Source organism: Thamnophis elegans, chromosome 16, assembly GCF_009769535.1.
Source record: "Thamnophis elegans isolate rThaEle1 chromosome 16, rThaEle1.pri, whole genome shotgun sequence".
NCBI lineage: Eukaryota > Metazoa > Chordata > Lepidosauria > Squamata > Colubridae > Thamnophis > Thamnophis elegans.
The window spans coordinates 31,564,234-31,578,021 of record NC_045556.1 but is presented as its reverse complement, the minus strand read 5'-3'; the positions used below and the strand labels follow the sequence as shown (position 1 = coordinate 31,578,021).

The 13,788-nt window shown below is 45.4% G+C and overlaps 1 protein-coding gene across 1 annotated transcript in view; it reads right to left on the bottom strand.

Moving 5' to 3' along the window:
* Positions 1-915: 915 nt before the first annotated feature.
* Positions 916-13,788, bottom strand: part of BRINP1 (BMP/retinoic acid inducible neural specific 1) — a 32,602-nt gene continuing 19,729 nt past the window's right edge. Inside the window, 9 exon segments of the mRNA XM_032233216.1 lie at positions 916-1,811; positions 1,814-2,055; positions 5,161-5,182; positions 5,185-5,226; positions 5,229-5,381; positions 6,754-6,781; positions 6,783-6,822; positions 6,824-6,965; positions 6,968-6,991. Coding sequence (XP_032089107.1) covers positions 916-1,811; positions 1,814-2,055; positions 5,161-5,182; positions 5,185-5,226; positions 5,229-5,381; positions 6,754-6,781; positions 6,783-6,822; positions 6,824-6,965; positions 6,968-6,991 — 1,589 coding nt within the window.

Sequence of the window (13,788 nt, the reverse complement as noted above, 5' to 3'; positions counted from 1 at the left end):
AATCATCAGATTAAATCCACCTGATTTGGACAGTCAATTTGTTTAGCGGGGAAATGTATGTGACAAAGGCCATCCAGTTGAGGGACCATGCCAGAAGCCACCAACTCAAGGAGATCATTTATACTGCATCAACTTGATTCAGATAGTCAATTCAGTTTGGAAACTCAATAATGCCATCTCCAAATCAAATCCCCGCATACACCTAACTCCAATTTTCTTCCTTTTTTAAAAAGAGATTACGGCACAACCGACCAACCTATAATCACGATTTGACTCCTTCATCTCAGTATGGAAGAGGGGGGGAAAAACCCAGTTTATCTTAGGATGGCAGACAAAATGATTGAGAATAAAACTGCTCTCCACACTTCACAAAAGAAATATGTTTATCTTTGGCCATTTGCCCCCAACTGGGAGAAACGGCAATTCTTTGTACATGTACACAGAATTTTCTCTTTCTTCCACACTCTTATCGTCTTCTGTTTGGCACCTGCATAGCTGAAATCTTTACAGTTACATACAAGAGCTCTCCAAAGACCATCTATTCCCCCACCCATCTCTGCCGCTTCCAAACCCAATGGAGCAACCACCTTGTGGAAATTCACATCCTGACCTCCTTTGTGTGTGTTGTGTGTGATTAGATGCTCAACAAACACGCTCGTCTCATTGACAGCGGACGCCCAATCCATTTCCCGGTCAATGAGGACCTCCGATTCTCTTCCCTCCCACACTTTCCTTTATTAATTACATTTTACATTTTTAATTCCCCCTCCGTATTTTGTTTCAATCTTTTTTTTTCTTGTTGTTTTAAACGTCGCTTGATTTTCCTTTTGTCGTTTTTTTTTGTTCGAGTGTGTCTGTTTACAGCAAAAAAAAAAAAAAGGATTAGTTCTTATAGATGAGTACATAAAATCAGGGTTAGCAGAGCTTGGCAGTCATCTGATCCGATTGTTTAAGGATCTCGGTGTTGTATAGATCCAGCGCGTGGTTTACCCGGATGATCTCGGTGTTGGTCAGTTTCAGACGGTGTTTGAGCATACAAGAGAAGAGATCTAGCTGGGGCTTTCCAGGAGCTACCGGCGGTGCCAACCTGTTGATTCGATCCCGTATATCCAACATCAACAACATGACCGAGGAAGAGGAGTAGAACTGACCACCTTGTGTGTAGGACTGGTTGACTTGTTGCACAGCACTACGCAACAGATCCGCGTTGAAGCGCAAGCTGTATCCAAACACTTGAATGTCCGAAATTTTGATGTAGAACTGGCGCTTGTTGGGATCGGATAGGTCCACAGGTCCTTGTCCCGTCTCGTTACGCATCAAGGAAGGCAACCGAGTCCGGCTACGCAGGTAGATGTGGACAGTCTCGAAAAACGTTTTCCACCTGTTCCCCAGCAAGAGAGTCCAGTTGTAGCACTGGCTGTTCTGCAGGCGGATTTTCTCCCAGCGTGGGTAGCCGTACTCACCAAAGGGCATATTCCAACCTTCGGAGTGGCTCCCGCTAAAAGGGTTCACGTAGACGAAGAACATGGGGTCCAGGCTGCTGTTGCGCATCTGGCAGATGCGCATGGAGATCCCGATGGCCATGTGGATGAAGTCCATCCGGTTCTTGTTGCTCTTCAAGGTGAGGGACATGCGCCTGCGCCACCGGGGGTCGAAGAAGGTGTCCAGGCGGATCTCGTTACTGATGAACGTCGTGTGGACGTACAAGCGGGAATCCATCTTTTGGAGGAGGTACTTCAGCTCAAGGTCCTGGAAGTCCAAATCGGTCTCGAAGCTGATGAACTGCTCGCTGCGCTCGGAGTCCACGTTCTGGGCTCGCAGCGGCCCCGAGAGAGGCGGTAGCCCTTGTTGCAGGAGCCGCAGAGGGAGATGTTGGCCAAGCTGCACATGGCACAGCTGTTGTTGCCGCCGATGATGCATGGGATGGGCCGTTGGCACAGGCTGGTGCTCCCATGGCAGACGCAGCTCCGTTGGCTCTCCAGAAAGGTCCCCCAGAAGCCATTCTCGTTGCAGTAGAGCAAAGATTGGACACGGGAGAGCCACTGCTGTATCGTCCTACAAGTGACAAAAGCATAGGCTATAAGGGAGCGTCCTCTTACCACATCTCTAAGTACTTCTGAGGAACCTCATGGCTGGGTTAGCCCAAGTTCTGTTTCTCCAACTCAACTGCATGCCTTCTAATCAACCTAAAGGATGGCTTTCGACCAAATCACCTCACCCTTACTAACCTGGACCAGTTTCTCACATCCACACCCATAAACCCGATATGCTTTTTGGTCTTTTAGATCTAGTCTGAATTTGGCACCAGCCTCTCTCCCCCCTTCCATTTCTCAGTTTCTCATCTGTTAGCAACTGCTATCAGTAAGGTAAAAAGGTTCTCATCGCACATAAGTGCTAGTCGTTCATGACTCTAAGGGGCAGTGCTCTCTCCATTTCAAAACCGAAGAGCCAGCGCTGTCCGAAGATGTCTCTGTGGTCCTGCGGATGGCATGACTCAACACCGAAGGCGCACGGAACGCTGTTAGCTTCCCACCAAAGGTGGTTCCTATTTTTCTACTTGCATTTTTTATGTGCTTTTGAACTTTCTAGTCAATAGCATCAGCGTCTGAGCCATTGCGCCTGGTACATCCCTATGGGGGGAAAATGTGGTTTGTTTTTTTACATATGCAGGGCAACCCCTTCCAACCCTGGCTTCTTACAGTCAGCCGCTGTGCCCAGGGCCTTTATAAATCATGCAACGCTTCCCATTCAGAAATTATAAAACCAGGTCAGCAACGAATCCTCAGCTCCGCTCCTTCCCTTTTTTCATCCAAGTCACCTCTGGCGTTGTTTTTAATTAATGCATTGACTGGGCTTGTTTTGCAAACAAAACTCTAGATGTGCCAGGCGAAGGGGGAAAAAAACCCAGAAGCAAAACAAGAGTGAAAAGAGCTTCTTTTTTAAACGCATGCCTTTTCAAACCAATAGGCAAAGTAAAGGTTCCCCTCGCACATAGATGCTAGTCGTTCCCGACTCTAGGGGGCGCTGCTCATCTCCGTTTCAAAGCCGAAGAGCCAGCGCTGTCTGAAGACGTCCTCCGGGGTCATGTGCCGGCATGACTCAACGCCAAAGGCGCACAGAACGCTGTTCCTTTCCCACCAAAGGTGGCTCCTATTTTTCTACTTGCATTTTTTTACGTGCTTTTTCGAACTGCTAGTTGCAGAAGCTGGGACGAGTAATGGGAGCTCACTCCATTATGCGGCACTAGGGATCGAACCGCCAAACTGTTGATCTTTCAGATCGACAAGCTCAGCATTTTAGCCACTAAGCCACCGCATCCCTTAATCTTCAATTTATGACAGTTACAAGCGCCACTGAACTGCTGACCTTTCTGATTGACAAGCACAGTGGTCTTAGCCACTGAGCTAAGTTAAACACAATTCTCTCTCTCTCTCCTCTTCTCTCCTCCTCTCTCCTTCTCTCTCTCTCTCTCTCTCTCGTCCCTCCCTCCCTCCTCCCCCACTCTCCCTTTCTCTCTCCTCTGTTTTTTGCTTTCCGTTCTATTTGCCTTCATTTCCATAAAGGGTAGTTGAGTGTCAGAGTATTGCTTCAGGCCATAATCTGAATATAGAACATGCTATTCTATTAGAGCTTTGTGAATGGCACGGGGAAGAAATCTCACCACTATTAATATTACCCGCTCTAATCTTTGGAAGCCTGCCCCACATATTAAATATGTCTGTCTCTTGTCCAGAGCATTCAGGCAGCCCAAAATGCCCTGGGGGACGATGCTTTCTCGGGACTAATGGGTGCAAAGGATATTTGGTAACCTTCTAGCAACGATTGGGGGTGGGTGGTGGGTTGCAAAATCGGCTCCTTATTTTTAGGGGAGGAAAAAACCACACAGACTTGAGCCAAGCAAACTCTGATTGTTAGGATGGGACTCTCAACTTTAAAAAAAAAGAGAGCTGTGGACGGAGTAGTGGTTAGAATGTAGGATTGTAGGCAAACTCTGCCCACTGCCAGGTGTTCGATCCTGACCGGCTCAAGGTTGACACAGTCTTCTGTCCTTCCAACCTCAACCTTCTGAGGTCAGTAAAGATGAAGACTGTGGGAGGCAAGAGTGCTTTTGTTATTCTATTCTATTCTATCCTATCCCCCATCCTATCCCATCCTATCCCATCCTATCCCATTCCTAGCCCATCCTATCCCATCCAATTCCATTCATTCCATTCCAATTCCAATTCCAATTCATTCCATTCTTTTCTATCCTATCCTATCCTATCCCATCCCATCCCATCCCATCCAATTCCAATTCATTCTATTCTATTCTATCCCATCCTATCCTCCTAATCCCATCCTATCCATCCTATCCAATCCTATCCATCCCATCCCATCCAATTCCATTCAGTCCATTCCATTCCAATTCCATTCCAATTCCAATTCATTTCTGGCTATTCTATTCTATTCTATTCTATTCTATTCTATTCTATTCTATTCTACCTACCCTATCCCATCCCATCCAATTCCAATTCATTCCATTCCAATTCATTCCAATTCAGTCTATTCTATCCTATCCTATCCTATCCTATCCCAACCCATCGAATTCCATTCATTCTATTCTATTCCATTCCAATTCATTCTATTCTATTCTATTCTATTCTATTTCTATTCTATTCTATTCCCATTCCCATTCCATTCACATTCCATTCACATTCCATTCCCATTTCATTCCCATTCTAATTCATTTTATTCTATTCTAATTCATCATATTCCTATCCTAACCCTAACCCTAACACTATTCCTAACACTATCCTATCCTACCCTACCCTACCCAATCCTATCCTAAGCTATGCTGGCACAGTAGTTAGAAGATTGACTCAACCTTCCATCCTTCCAAGGCCAGTAAAATGAGGACCCAGACTGGGGGGGGGGGGGGAGGTAAGATGCTGACTCTGTCAACCACTTAGAGAGGGCTGTAAAGCACTTTAAAAGCGGTATATAAGTCTAAGCACTGTTCCTGCTCTTCAACATCATCCCTCTACCTGCATGGCCTTAGAGGATCTGCTTAACCTTGGCTGTGTCACTAAGCAGGTATGTTTAGGAGCAGGAATTCTGATCCTAATTGTGGGTCTCAAGTAGAGGACACCCATCCACCAGCTAAAAGCAGAAGGCCAGTACCTTTCCCTAGGCAGCTGGTGTGTGGATTGTGCCAGACAACGATGCTGAGGCCAAAGAGTTTACGGAAGTGCGTTGGATCTTCTGCCGTTGGGCCTCCATGGAGCTCTGCAAGAGCTTGTAGCGGTTTTGAAGGTCCCAGTCATTCCCCCAGTGCTGATGGATGCTCCCAATGGTCAGGAAATGGTTGTTAGGTAGTTTCTTCATGAAGGACTTAAATTCATCTAGGAAAATCATGCAGCACAAACACATCTACATGCAGGTAATTCCAGAGGGGATCATTTGACGGGAAAAACCATATATATCATCTTACTTCCCAGCAATGGAATATTGGGCATATCTACATTCTTGAGGTTTTCAAAAAAGGTCGGACAACTATTTGTCTGGGATGGTATAAGAAACTCCTGCCTTGGGCTGTGGTGGAGGGTTGGACTAGAAGATCTCCAAGGCCCCCTTCAGTCCTAGAGTCTATGAGAAGGAATCAGAGTTTAAACATCCACATCCCATAGAGTAAGTGCAAGGCTTAATGCTCAGGATCTCCAGTTTGAGGAATTCCCCAGAGGGAACTTCTGCCCTTGGGCAGGAGGTTGGACTAGAAGACCTCCAAGGCCCCTTCCAGTCCTAGGATTCCATGAGAAAGAACCAGAGTTCACACCCACTTCCTATAGAGAAAGTCCAAGGACTATGCTCAGGAGATCTCCAGCTCAAGGATTCACCACCAATGATGAGAAAGAGTGCTTTTCCAAAAGGCACTGGACATTCCTTGAAGACATTTTGCTTCTGACCCAAGAAGCTTGATCCGTTCCAAGAAACTTTTTTGTTTCTCATCCAAGAAGCTTCTTCAGGTGTGAAAAAGCTTCTTGAATGAGAAGTGAAACTTCTTCAAGGAAAAATAAACTCCAGTTAACTTTTGAAAAACCCACCTTTGGACATCCATGACCTGGATGACTGAGAATCTCCATGGACCCTCTTTGAGCATCATAGTTTTGGTATCTTCCAAAGGGCTAATTTGACTGGATGTAAAACCACTATGGGCAAATCTAGACACCTGACTAACAAGCAGAGACATCACCATGCCAACACAAGTGCTTATAGCCAAGGCTGTTTTTCCCAGTTGCAATGGGATGGACTGTGAAAGTTGGACCATAAGAAAGGCTTGAGTGCCAAAGAATGGAGGCCTTTGAACGTCTAGTGCTGGGAAGACTCTATGAGTCCCTCGGACTGCAAGGCCATCCAACCGGTCTGTCCTAGAGGAGATCAACCCTGATTGCTCTTTAGATGGCCAGATCCTGAAGATAAGACTCAAGTACTTTGGCCACCTAAGGAGAAGGAAGGACTCACTGGAGAAGAGCCTGATGCTGGGAATGATGGAGGGCAAAGAAGAAGGGAACACAGAGAATGAGGTGGCTGATGGAGTCACCAAAGCAGGTCAGTGTGAGCTTAAATGGACTCCAGAGGATGGTGGAGGACAGGAAGGCCTGGAGGAACGTTGTCCATGGGGTCGCGATGGGTGGGTACATCACTTAGTGACTAACAACAACAAAAGCCCTTGCTATGACATCCCACCAAAACACTCTTGCCTTTCCCCACAATTACCTGAATTCTCTAGATCTTTGTAGGCCTCATGTCCAAGATTTGGCCATGTTAGCCAAGGGTATTCCATTATTGGATGTCGGTGATGGGACAATTGCACTGGGGAAACTCTTCGGCACATTGGCATCCGCAATTGGCTATCGTCGGCAAATGTATTCACCATTCTCCGTTGCACATGATGTAACTCAGTGCTGACTGCACAAATTTCTCTTGCAATACTGAGGAAAGATGACCTGGAGACCTGCAGGGGAAGAGAGAAAGAAGAGAGAAAGGGAGATCAAATAGGACAAGGAGAGAGAGTCTCCCTTGACTTCTCTAGCAGATTCACCAGGGCTTAGCTTGTGTGGTGGTAAAGCTGACCTGCTTTTGAGGTTTCCACAATAATATTGAACCATAAAGAATCCAACAAGCAAGATTGATCTAACATGCTGAACCTCACATCCGGAAAGCTCTAATCATAGAATCACGGAGCTGGAAGGGACCACGGAGGTCTTCTAGTTGTTGGAGTTCATTGATGGAATGTATTTCTAGGCAACAACTACAGTTGGGACAACCATGACCCGGATGACTGAGAATCTCCATAGACATTTAACAACTACAGTAGTATTCAGCCAGTAGATGGCAGTATTTACAGGTTTGGATCTATGGTAATACTCTATGCTCTTTTGTTCTGAGTAGAGTTTCCGGTTTCCTGGTACAGTTCAATAGCTGAGCAGTAAAGCACATGGTGACTGTACTCTTTGTTTGCTCTGTGGTGCTATATAAAGAGAATGTCTAACACTAGTCCAACCCATCCCCCTAATCAAACGGGGCTCATTGTTTGACAAATTTGTGAGGTTCTGTATCTGATCTCATTGAAGAGCTTGTGAGAACACAATCTATAAATTTGCGGACTTTTATGCCTCCTCCAGCTGCTGTTTTGGTAGTTCCGCTGGTCCCAGAAGCTGAACAAAATGAATGTTTGCAAGGATCGCTGCAAGAAACCAACTTTCTTGGCTAAGTGGACATCCATGGTTGTGCCCAGAGTGGCTGGCAATGCTATCGTTCACAATCCATGCTTTCTGTTCATGTCGGCAGTTTTCACTGGGCAGGGCCCGAGGCCTGTAGTGTCTCTGCAGCTGTTTCTTCACATTCAGGAAGCTCGGCTTGTCAAAGCCCATCAGCTTCCCGGAGGTAACCAGGATGGTGAAATAAGGGACTGCCAAAAGTCCAGCCTTCCTGCGGATCTTTGAAATATTGGTCTGCATGTCTCACTCAGCAGATGCAGGCCTAAATCGTCAGTGTGGCGGATGAAACATCAGAAACACCCGAATCCTCGTTAATTATTCTTCTACGAGAAGACATATCCATCTGATTTTAAGGTCCAACTGCACCCAAAACTAAATCAGAGTCCAGGCAAAGTATTGCTCACAGTTCCCAATTTATTAAGAGAGCCATATTGGCACATCTGGGAAAACCCAAATCTGAAGTTTTCCCCACCCAGTTGAAAGTTCAAGATCTTGCTCCCACACCAACAAATCCATCACATGGTCCAATCTGAGCCGAGGTGGCGCTGTGGTTAGAGTACAGTACTGCAGGGCCACTTCAGCTGACTGCTATCTGCAGTTCGGCGGTTCAAATCTCACCGGCTCAAGGTGGACTCAGCCTTCCATCCTTCCGAGGTGGGTGAAATGAGGACCCAGACCGTGGGGGCAATATGCTGACTCTGTAAACCACTTAGAGAGGGCTGAAAGCCCTATGAAGTGGTATATAAGTCTAACTGCTATTGCTAATCTCCCGCTGCCAGGCTGGCAGCTTCCACCCATCCAGTTCCGGTCAGGTGCAGAGACAAGGATGACCTTGGCTTTCTAGAAAGGGACTTTGTTTTGGTTACATAGCATCTAACTCCGTACAACTCCCCCCTCCCATTTTCCCACCATAGAAAAGGCAAAAAATAGGATAATAGAAAGTGTGGCAGGCCAAAGATCCAGAAGGAATATGGCTGCAGGCCTGACACGGGTTCCGTTCCAAGGTAGGAGAAAGACACTTGATACAAAATGGGGTCTGGAGCTGATTGAAAAGAAGACCCATTTATAGGTAAAGCAGAATTACCAAGCACATATTGCTGATGTCAGATTCTGGAGGCTCCGGAGGTAGTAAATAACTACCAGATGGCCTTGGCCCCCTCTCTGCCTCCAACACAGAGCCTCGTCCGAGTCTTCCCCAGACTCCAGGACTGGCCCATGTTCCTCCCCAACTTCCTCGCTGTCTGAATCTGCTGCCAGTTCTGCTGGCCACTGTTGAACCACAACACTGGCCACCTGCACTATAGTTATGGACTGTAGTTACCTTAAGCAGGCCACCGGAGATAGGTAGTGTCGAAAGGGCCAGGATACCTAGCAGTTATGGGCAGAATATGTTTTTGTTCCTAATTTCTGTATAAGAGGAACATCTAAGGAGCATGTGATCCCCAGTCTCCCCGCTCTCCTGAGCCGCAGGGAAAGAGGTCACTCGACAAACCTCACTGGGGCAGAAAGGAACAGTCTAAAAAGGCCAAAAAAAAAAGGAGAAGGCTGTCCCTCGTATCATTCAGATCTTATCCAAAGGAGCAGGAGTTTATCAAGAACTGGAGGAAGAATTTAACCATCCGGATCTCAGCAAGAACGCCTCCATTCACACACACAGACACAGTGACAGGCCTTGATTAAAAAGCCGTGCATTGTTATACGATTTCAGTTTGCTTATCAGCGCTAGAACGATGTCCTCGCCGCCTCTGATTCATGCCCTCTTCTCCCCTTACTTAGAATAGAAAAGAACTACTGTATTTTGTAGAGTACAAGAGGCACCTCAAAAAAGAGGGTGAAAATCTGGGTGTGTCTTATACATTGAATGCAGCAATTTTTTTTGTCAGAACCCTCCCCCCCTTTTCACCAAAATGACTGTGCATAGCCTTTAGGAGGCTTTCAGAGTGTTCCTGGGGACTAGGGAGGGCAGAAATGAGCGAGAAAAACAGTCTGATTTTTGCTCAATTTGCCCCCCCCCCAGCCTCCAGGAGCACTCTATAAGCCTCCTAAGGCTATACATGCCTTTAGGTGGAAAAAGGGGACTCGTTTTCCTCATTTGGGCCCCCACCTCCCAGGAGCACTCTACAAGCCTCCTAAAGGCTATTCTTGCCCTTTTTTGGAAAAAAAATTGGGCCATTTTGGGGAGGTCTGCACAGTATAAAAACTTTTTTAAAAAATTAGTCTCTTCAAAACCTTGCGCATCTTATATTCCGGTGCGTCTTATACTCCAAAAATACGGTATTCCCTGTCCGCTAAGTGCTGGAAATGCAGTCAGACTCCAGGCACCGATGACCACGTGTGGTGGACGTGTATTAAAGCAAGAGAATATTGGGAGAAAATACAAAACTGCCTGGAAATGATAATTAAACAGAGATTGAGTTGAAACCAGAAACATGTCTCCTAGTACACTACCAGAGGGCTATGATAAAGGGGCCACATATTTAGTTCTAAACTATTGACAGCAGCAAGGATCATATATGCCAAGTATTGGAAAAAATGTGAATATCCCACCAGAGGAAGCTGTGATTTGAAAAAAAAATGACTGTGCCAAAATGGTTAGATTAACCTTTAAAATTAAAGATCAAGAAGATACAGAATATTATATGATTGGGAATAAATTCTATGAAATGCTGAAGGCACACGAACACTGTTCTCTTCCACCAAAGTGGCTCCTATTTTTCTACTTGCAATTTTTTACGTGCTTCCAACTGCTAGGTTGGCAGAAGCTGGGACAAGGTCACGGGAGCTCCCTCCATTATGCGGTGCTAGGGAGTCGAACCACCGAACTGCGGACCTTTCTGATCGACAAGCTCAGCATCTTAGCCACTGAGCCACCGCGTATCGATGAACAATTAAATAGGAAGACTGGAGGAAACATTTGATGGATGGGAAGGGGATGGATTTTCCAGCTCGTAGAAGATTAGCATCAGAAAAAGAGAGCTCCCTTATAGATGAAGATGCCAACGCGTACAGCTCAGTCCTTGGTGACAAGTTCCATTTATAGCCTCATCCATGGCAACTTGGAATTAAGGGGGGAATAAAAAAATAAGTCGTCACAGTCTTTAAGAGATGCCTTTCAGAATTAGAAATCTCTGTCGCCTGCATTGGGAAATCATTTTGCTGTCTTGACCTAATTTTCTGCAACCCGATCGATAGAAATGGTATTTGGGACACAGAAGGGGAGGGAAAAGGAGATGGGAAGGGGAGCAAGAATCTCCCTTGGGCGAGGGGAAATTGGCCCAAAAGTAGCTGCTTCGTTTGGAGAACTTGAAAACAAAATATGAAAAGTGCACAAATTTCTCTTGCAAATACTGAGAAAGATGACCTGGGAAGAGAGAGAGACTATCTTTAACTATGTCAGTATGTTGGGGTTGGTTGCAAAATGAATGCAAAATGATATAAGAGTGTGTTGTGGCCTGCCAGCGGCCAGGTGAGGAGGGTGGGAGGAACTGGCTAGTCCAAGAATCTGGGGAAGGCTCGGGAAGGCTCTGTGTCGGAGGCAGAGGAGGGGGCCAGAGCCCATGCCAGTTATCAGCTGCCTTCGGAGTCAGGACATCAGGTGAGGCAGACGAACAGATGGAGCCTGTTCCCAGTGTGCGCAGGCCGCAGAGGTGCCAGACGAAGGGAACAGCTAAAGAACAGGGTTCGATTTGGGAGTAAGGCCACAGGTGGACGATGAATGGCCCCTCTCAGAGGAAATAAAAGAGGAGCAAAAGGGGCGTGAAGTTGTAGGAGACCATTAGTTCATTGGTTCGTGACTCCCCGAGACTCCTTGCCAAGTTTTGCAGATACCGTCCTGGCAGCTCTCCAAGTCAGATGACGTCTGTGACTGTAAATCCTCCCTCGAAAGACTTTGCTGGATGTGAAGGAGCAGAATTCACAGTCATTAATAAAAGGAGTTTTTGTTGGGACCAGGAGGTTGCTTCCTAAAGAACAGGGGCCATTCATCGTCCACCTGTGGCCTTACTCCCAAGTCGACCCCTGTTCTTTAGCTGTTCCCTTCATCTGGCAACTATGTGCATGAGCTCTTGGGAAGCCTCAGTGAGAACAGAGTGGTCTGAAGCTGCCCTCAACCACTTGAAGAAGACCCCGACTGCATTTGGCAGCCTTCAAGCAGATCTAAAGTGATCTGAACCTGGTCAGCTTTTGCCCGGATCCTTCTAAAATGTGACGTTCAGAAGGGGGAATCCAGAACTACAATCAACCAACATTGTGACTCCGTATCAGTCAAAAAGTATATGGACAAGAATGATGGAATGTCGTCCACGGGAGAGAAGGATAAACAAGCCTTCTCATTACCAACGACCTTTAAAAGTTTGCCTTTTACCTCCTCAATTTTTCTACTCCCTCCGCCATCTAGAAGTTACATCTCAGAATAATTAATGGAAACCTTTGTACTCCCAGCTGCTGTATAACTCCTTCATTAGTAACTATTTACAGGGCTGCTGCTAATGGATCGCAACAACTTCCATCTCCTCTGATCGCTTTGCCAACCTGGTGTAAGATGTTGCAAGGAACTGTGGTGGATAACGGTATCCCCACAGCTCACCAACACCTATTATTTTCAACTGGAAACCACTCGGAAGCTGGGAGGAAGGAACGGCCCTATGCACCCTTGTGCACGCATACAACACATGGTTTTAGATAAAAGTTATAATGCAGTCAGAGTAGAGTGGAGTAGAGTAGAATAGAATAGAATGTAGAGTAGAGTAGGGTAGATAGAGTAGAGTAGAATAAATAGAACAGAATGTAGAGAGTAGAGTGGAGTAGAATAGAAAAATAGAATAGAATGTAGAGTAGAGTAGAATAGAATAGAAAAAACAGAATAGAATGGAATAGAATGTAGAGTAGAGTAGAATAGAAAAAATAGAATAGAATGTAGAGAGGAGTAGAATAAGAATAGAATGTAGAGAGAGTAGTAGTAGAGTAGAGTAGAAAAATAGAATAGAATGTAGAGAGGAGTAGAATAAGAATAGAATGTAGAGTAGAGTAGAATAGAATAGAAAAAATAGAATAGAATGGAATGGAATAGAATGGAATAGAAGGTAGAGTAGAATAGAGCAGAGTAGAATAGAAAAAATAGAATAGGAAAGAAATAATAGAATAGAATAGAATGTAGAGTAGAGTAGAATAGAATAGAAAAAATAGAATAGAATGTAGAGAGGAATAGAATAACAATAGAATGTAGAGTAGAGTAGAATAGAAAAAATAGAATAGAATGGAATAGACTGTAGAGTAGAGTAGAGTAGAGTAGAGTAGAGTAGAGTAGAGTAGAATAGAAAAATTAGAATAGAATGTAGAGAGGACTAGAATAACAATAGAATGTAGAGTAGAATAGAATAGAAAAAATAGAATGAATGTAGAGAGGAGTAGAATAAGAATAGAATGTAGAGTAGAGTAGAATAGAATAAAAAAAAGAATAGTAGAGTAGAGTAGAGTAGAGTAGAGTAGAGTAGTAGAGTAGAGTAGAGTAACAGAGGTGGAAGGGGCCTTGGAGGTCTTCTAGTGCAACCTCCTGCTCAGGCAGAAAACCGTATACCATTTCAGACAAATGGCTGCCCAGTTTCTTCTTAAAAACTCCAGAGATGGAGCATCCACAACTTCTGAAGGCAAGCCATTCTATTGGTTCAATAGAAGGGACATTGGAGGTCTTCTAGTCCAGCTCCCTGCCAAAGCAGGAGACCCTACACCATTCCAGTCTCTTCTTAAACACCTCCAATGATGAAGCACCCACAACTTCTGGTGGCAGGTCGTTTCACTGGTTAATTGTTCTCACTGTTAGGAAGTCTCTCCGTATTTCCAGGTCGCTCCACTCCTTGATGAGTTTCCATCCATTGTTACTTGTCTGGCCTTTGGGTGCTTTGGAGCAACCTCTCCAATATTGGAATACTGCTATCATGTCTCCCCCTGTCCTTTTTTTCTCTAGACTAGCCAGACCCAAATCCTGCAACCGTTCTTAGTATGGTTGAGTCTCCAGGTCTTTGATTACCTTAGT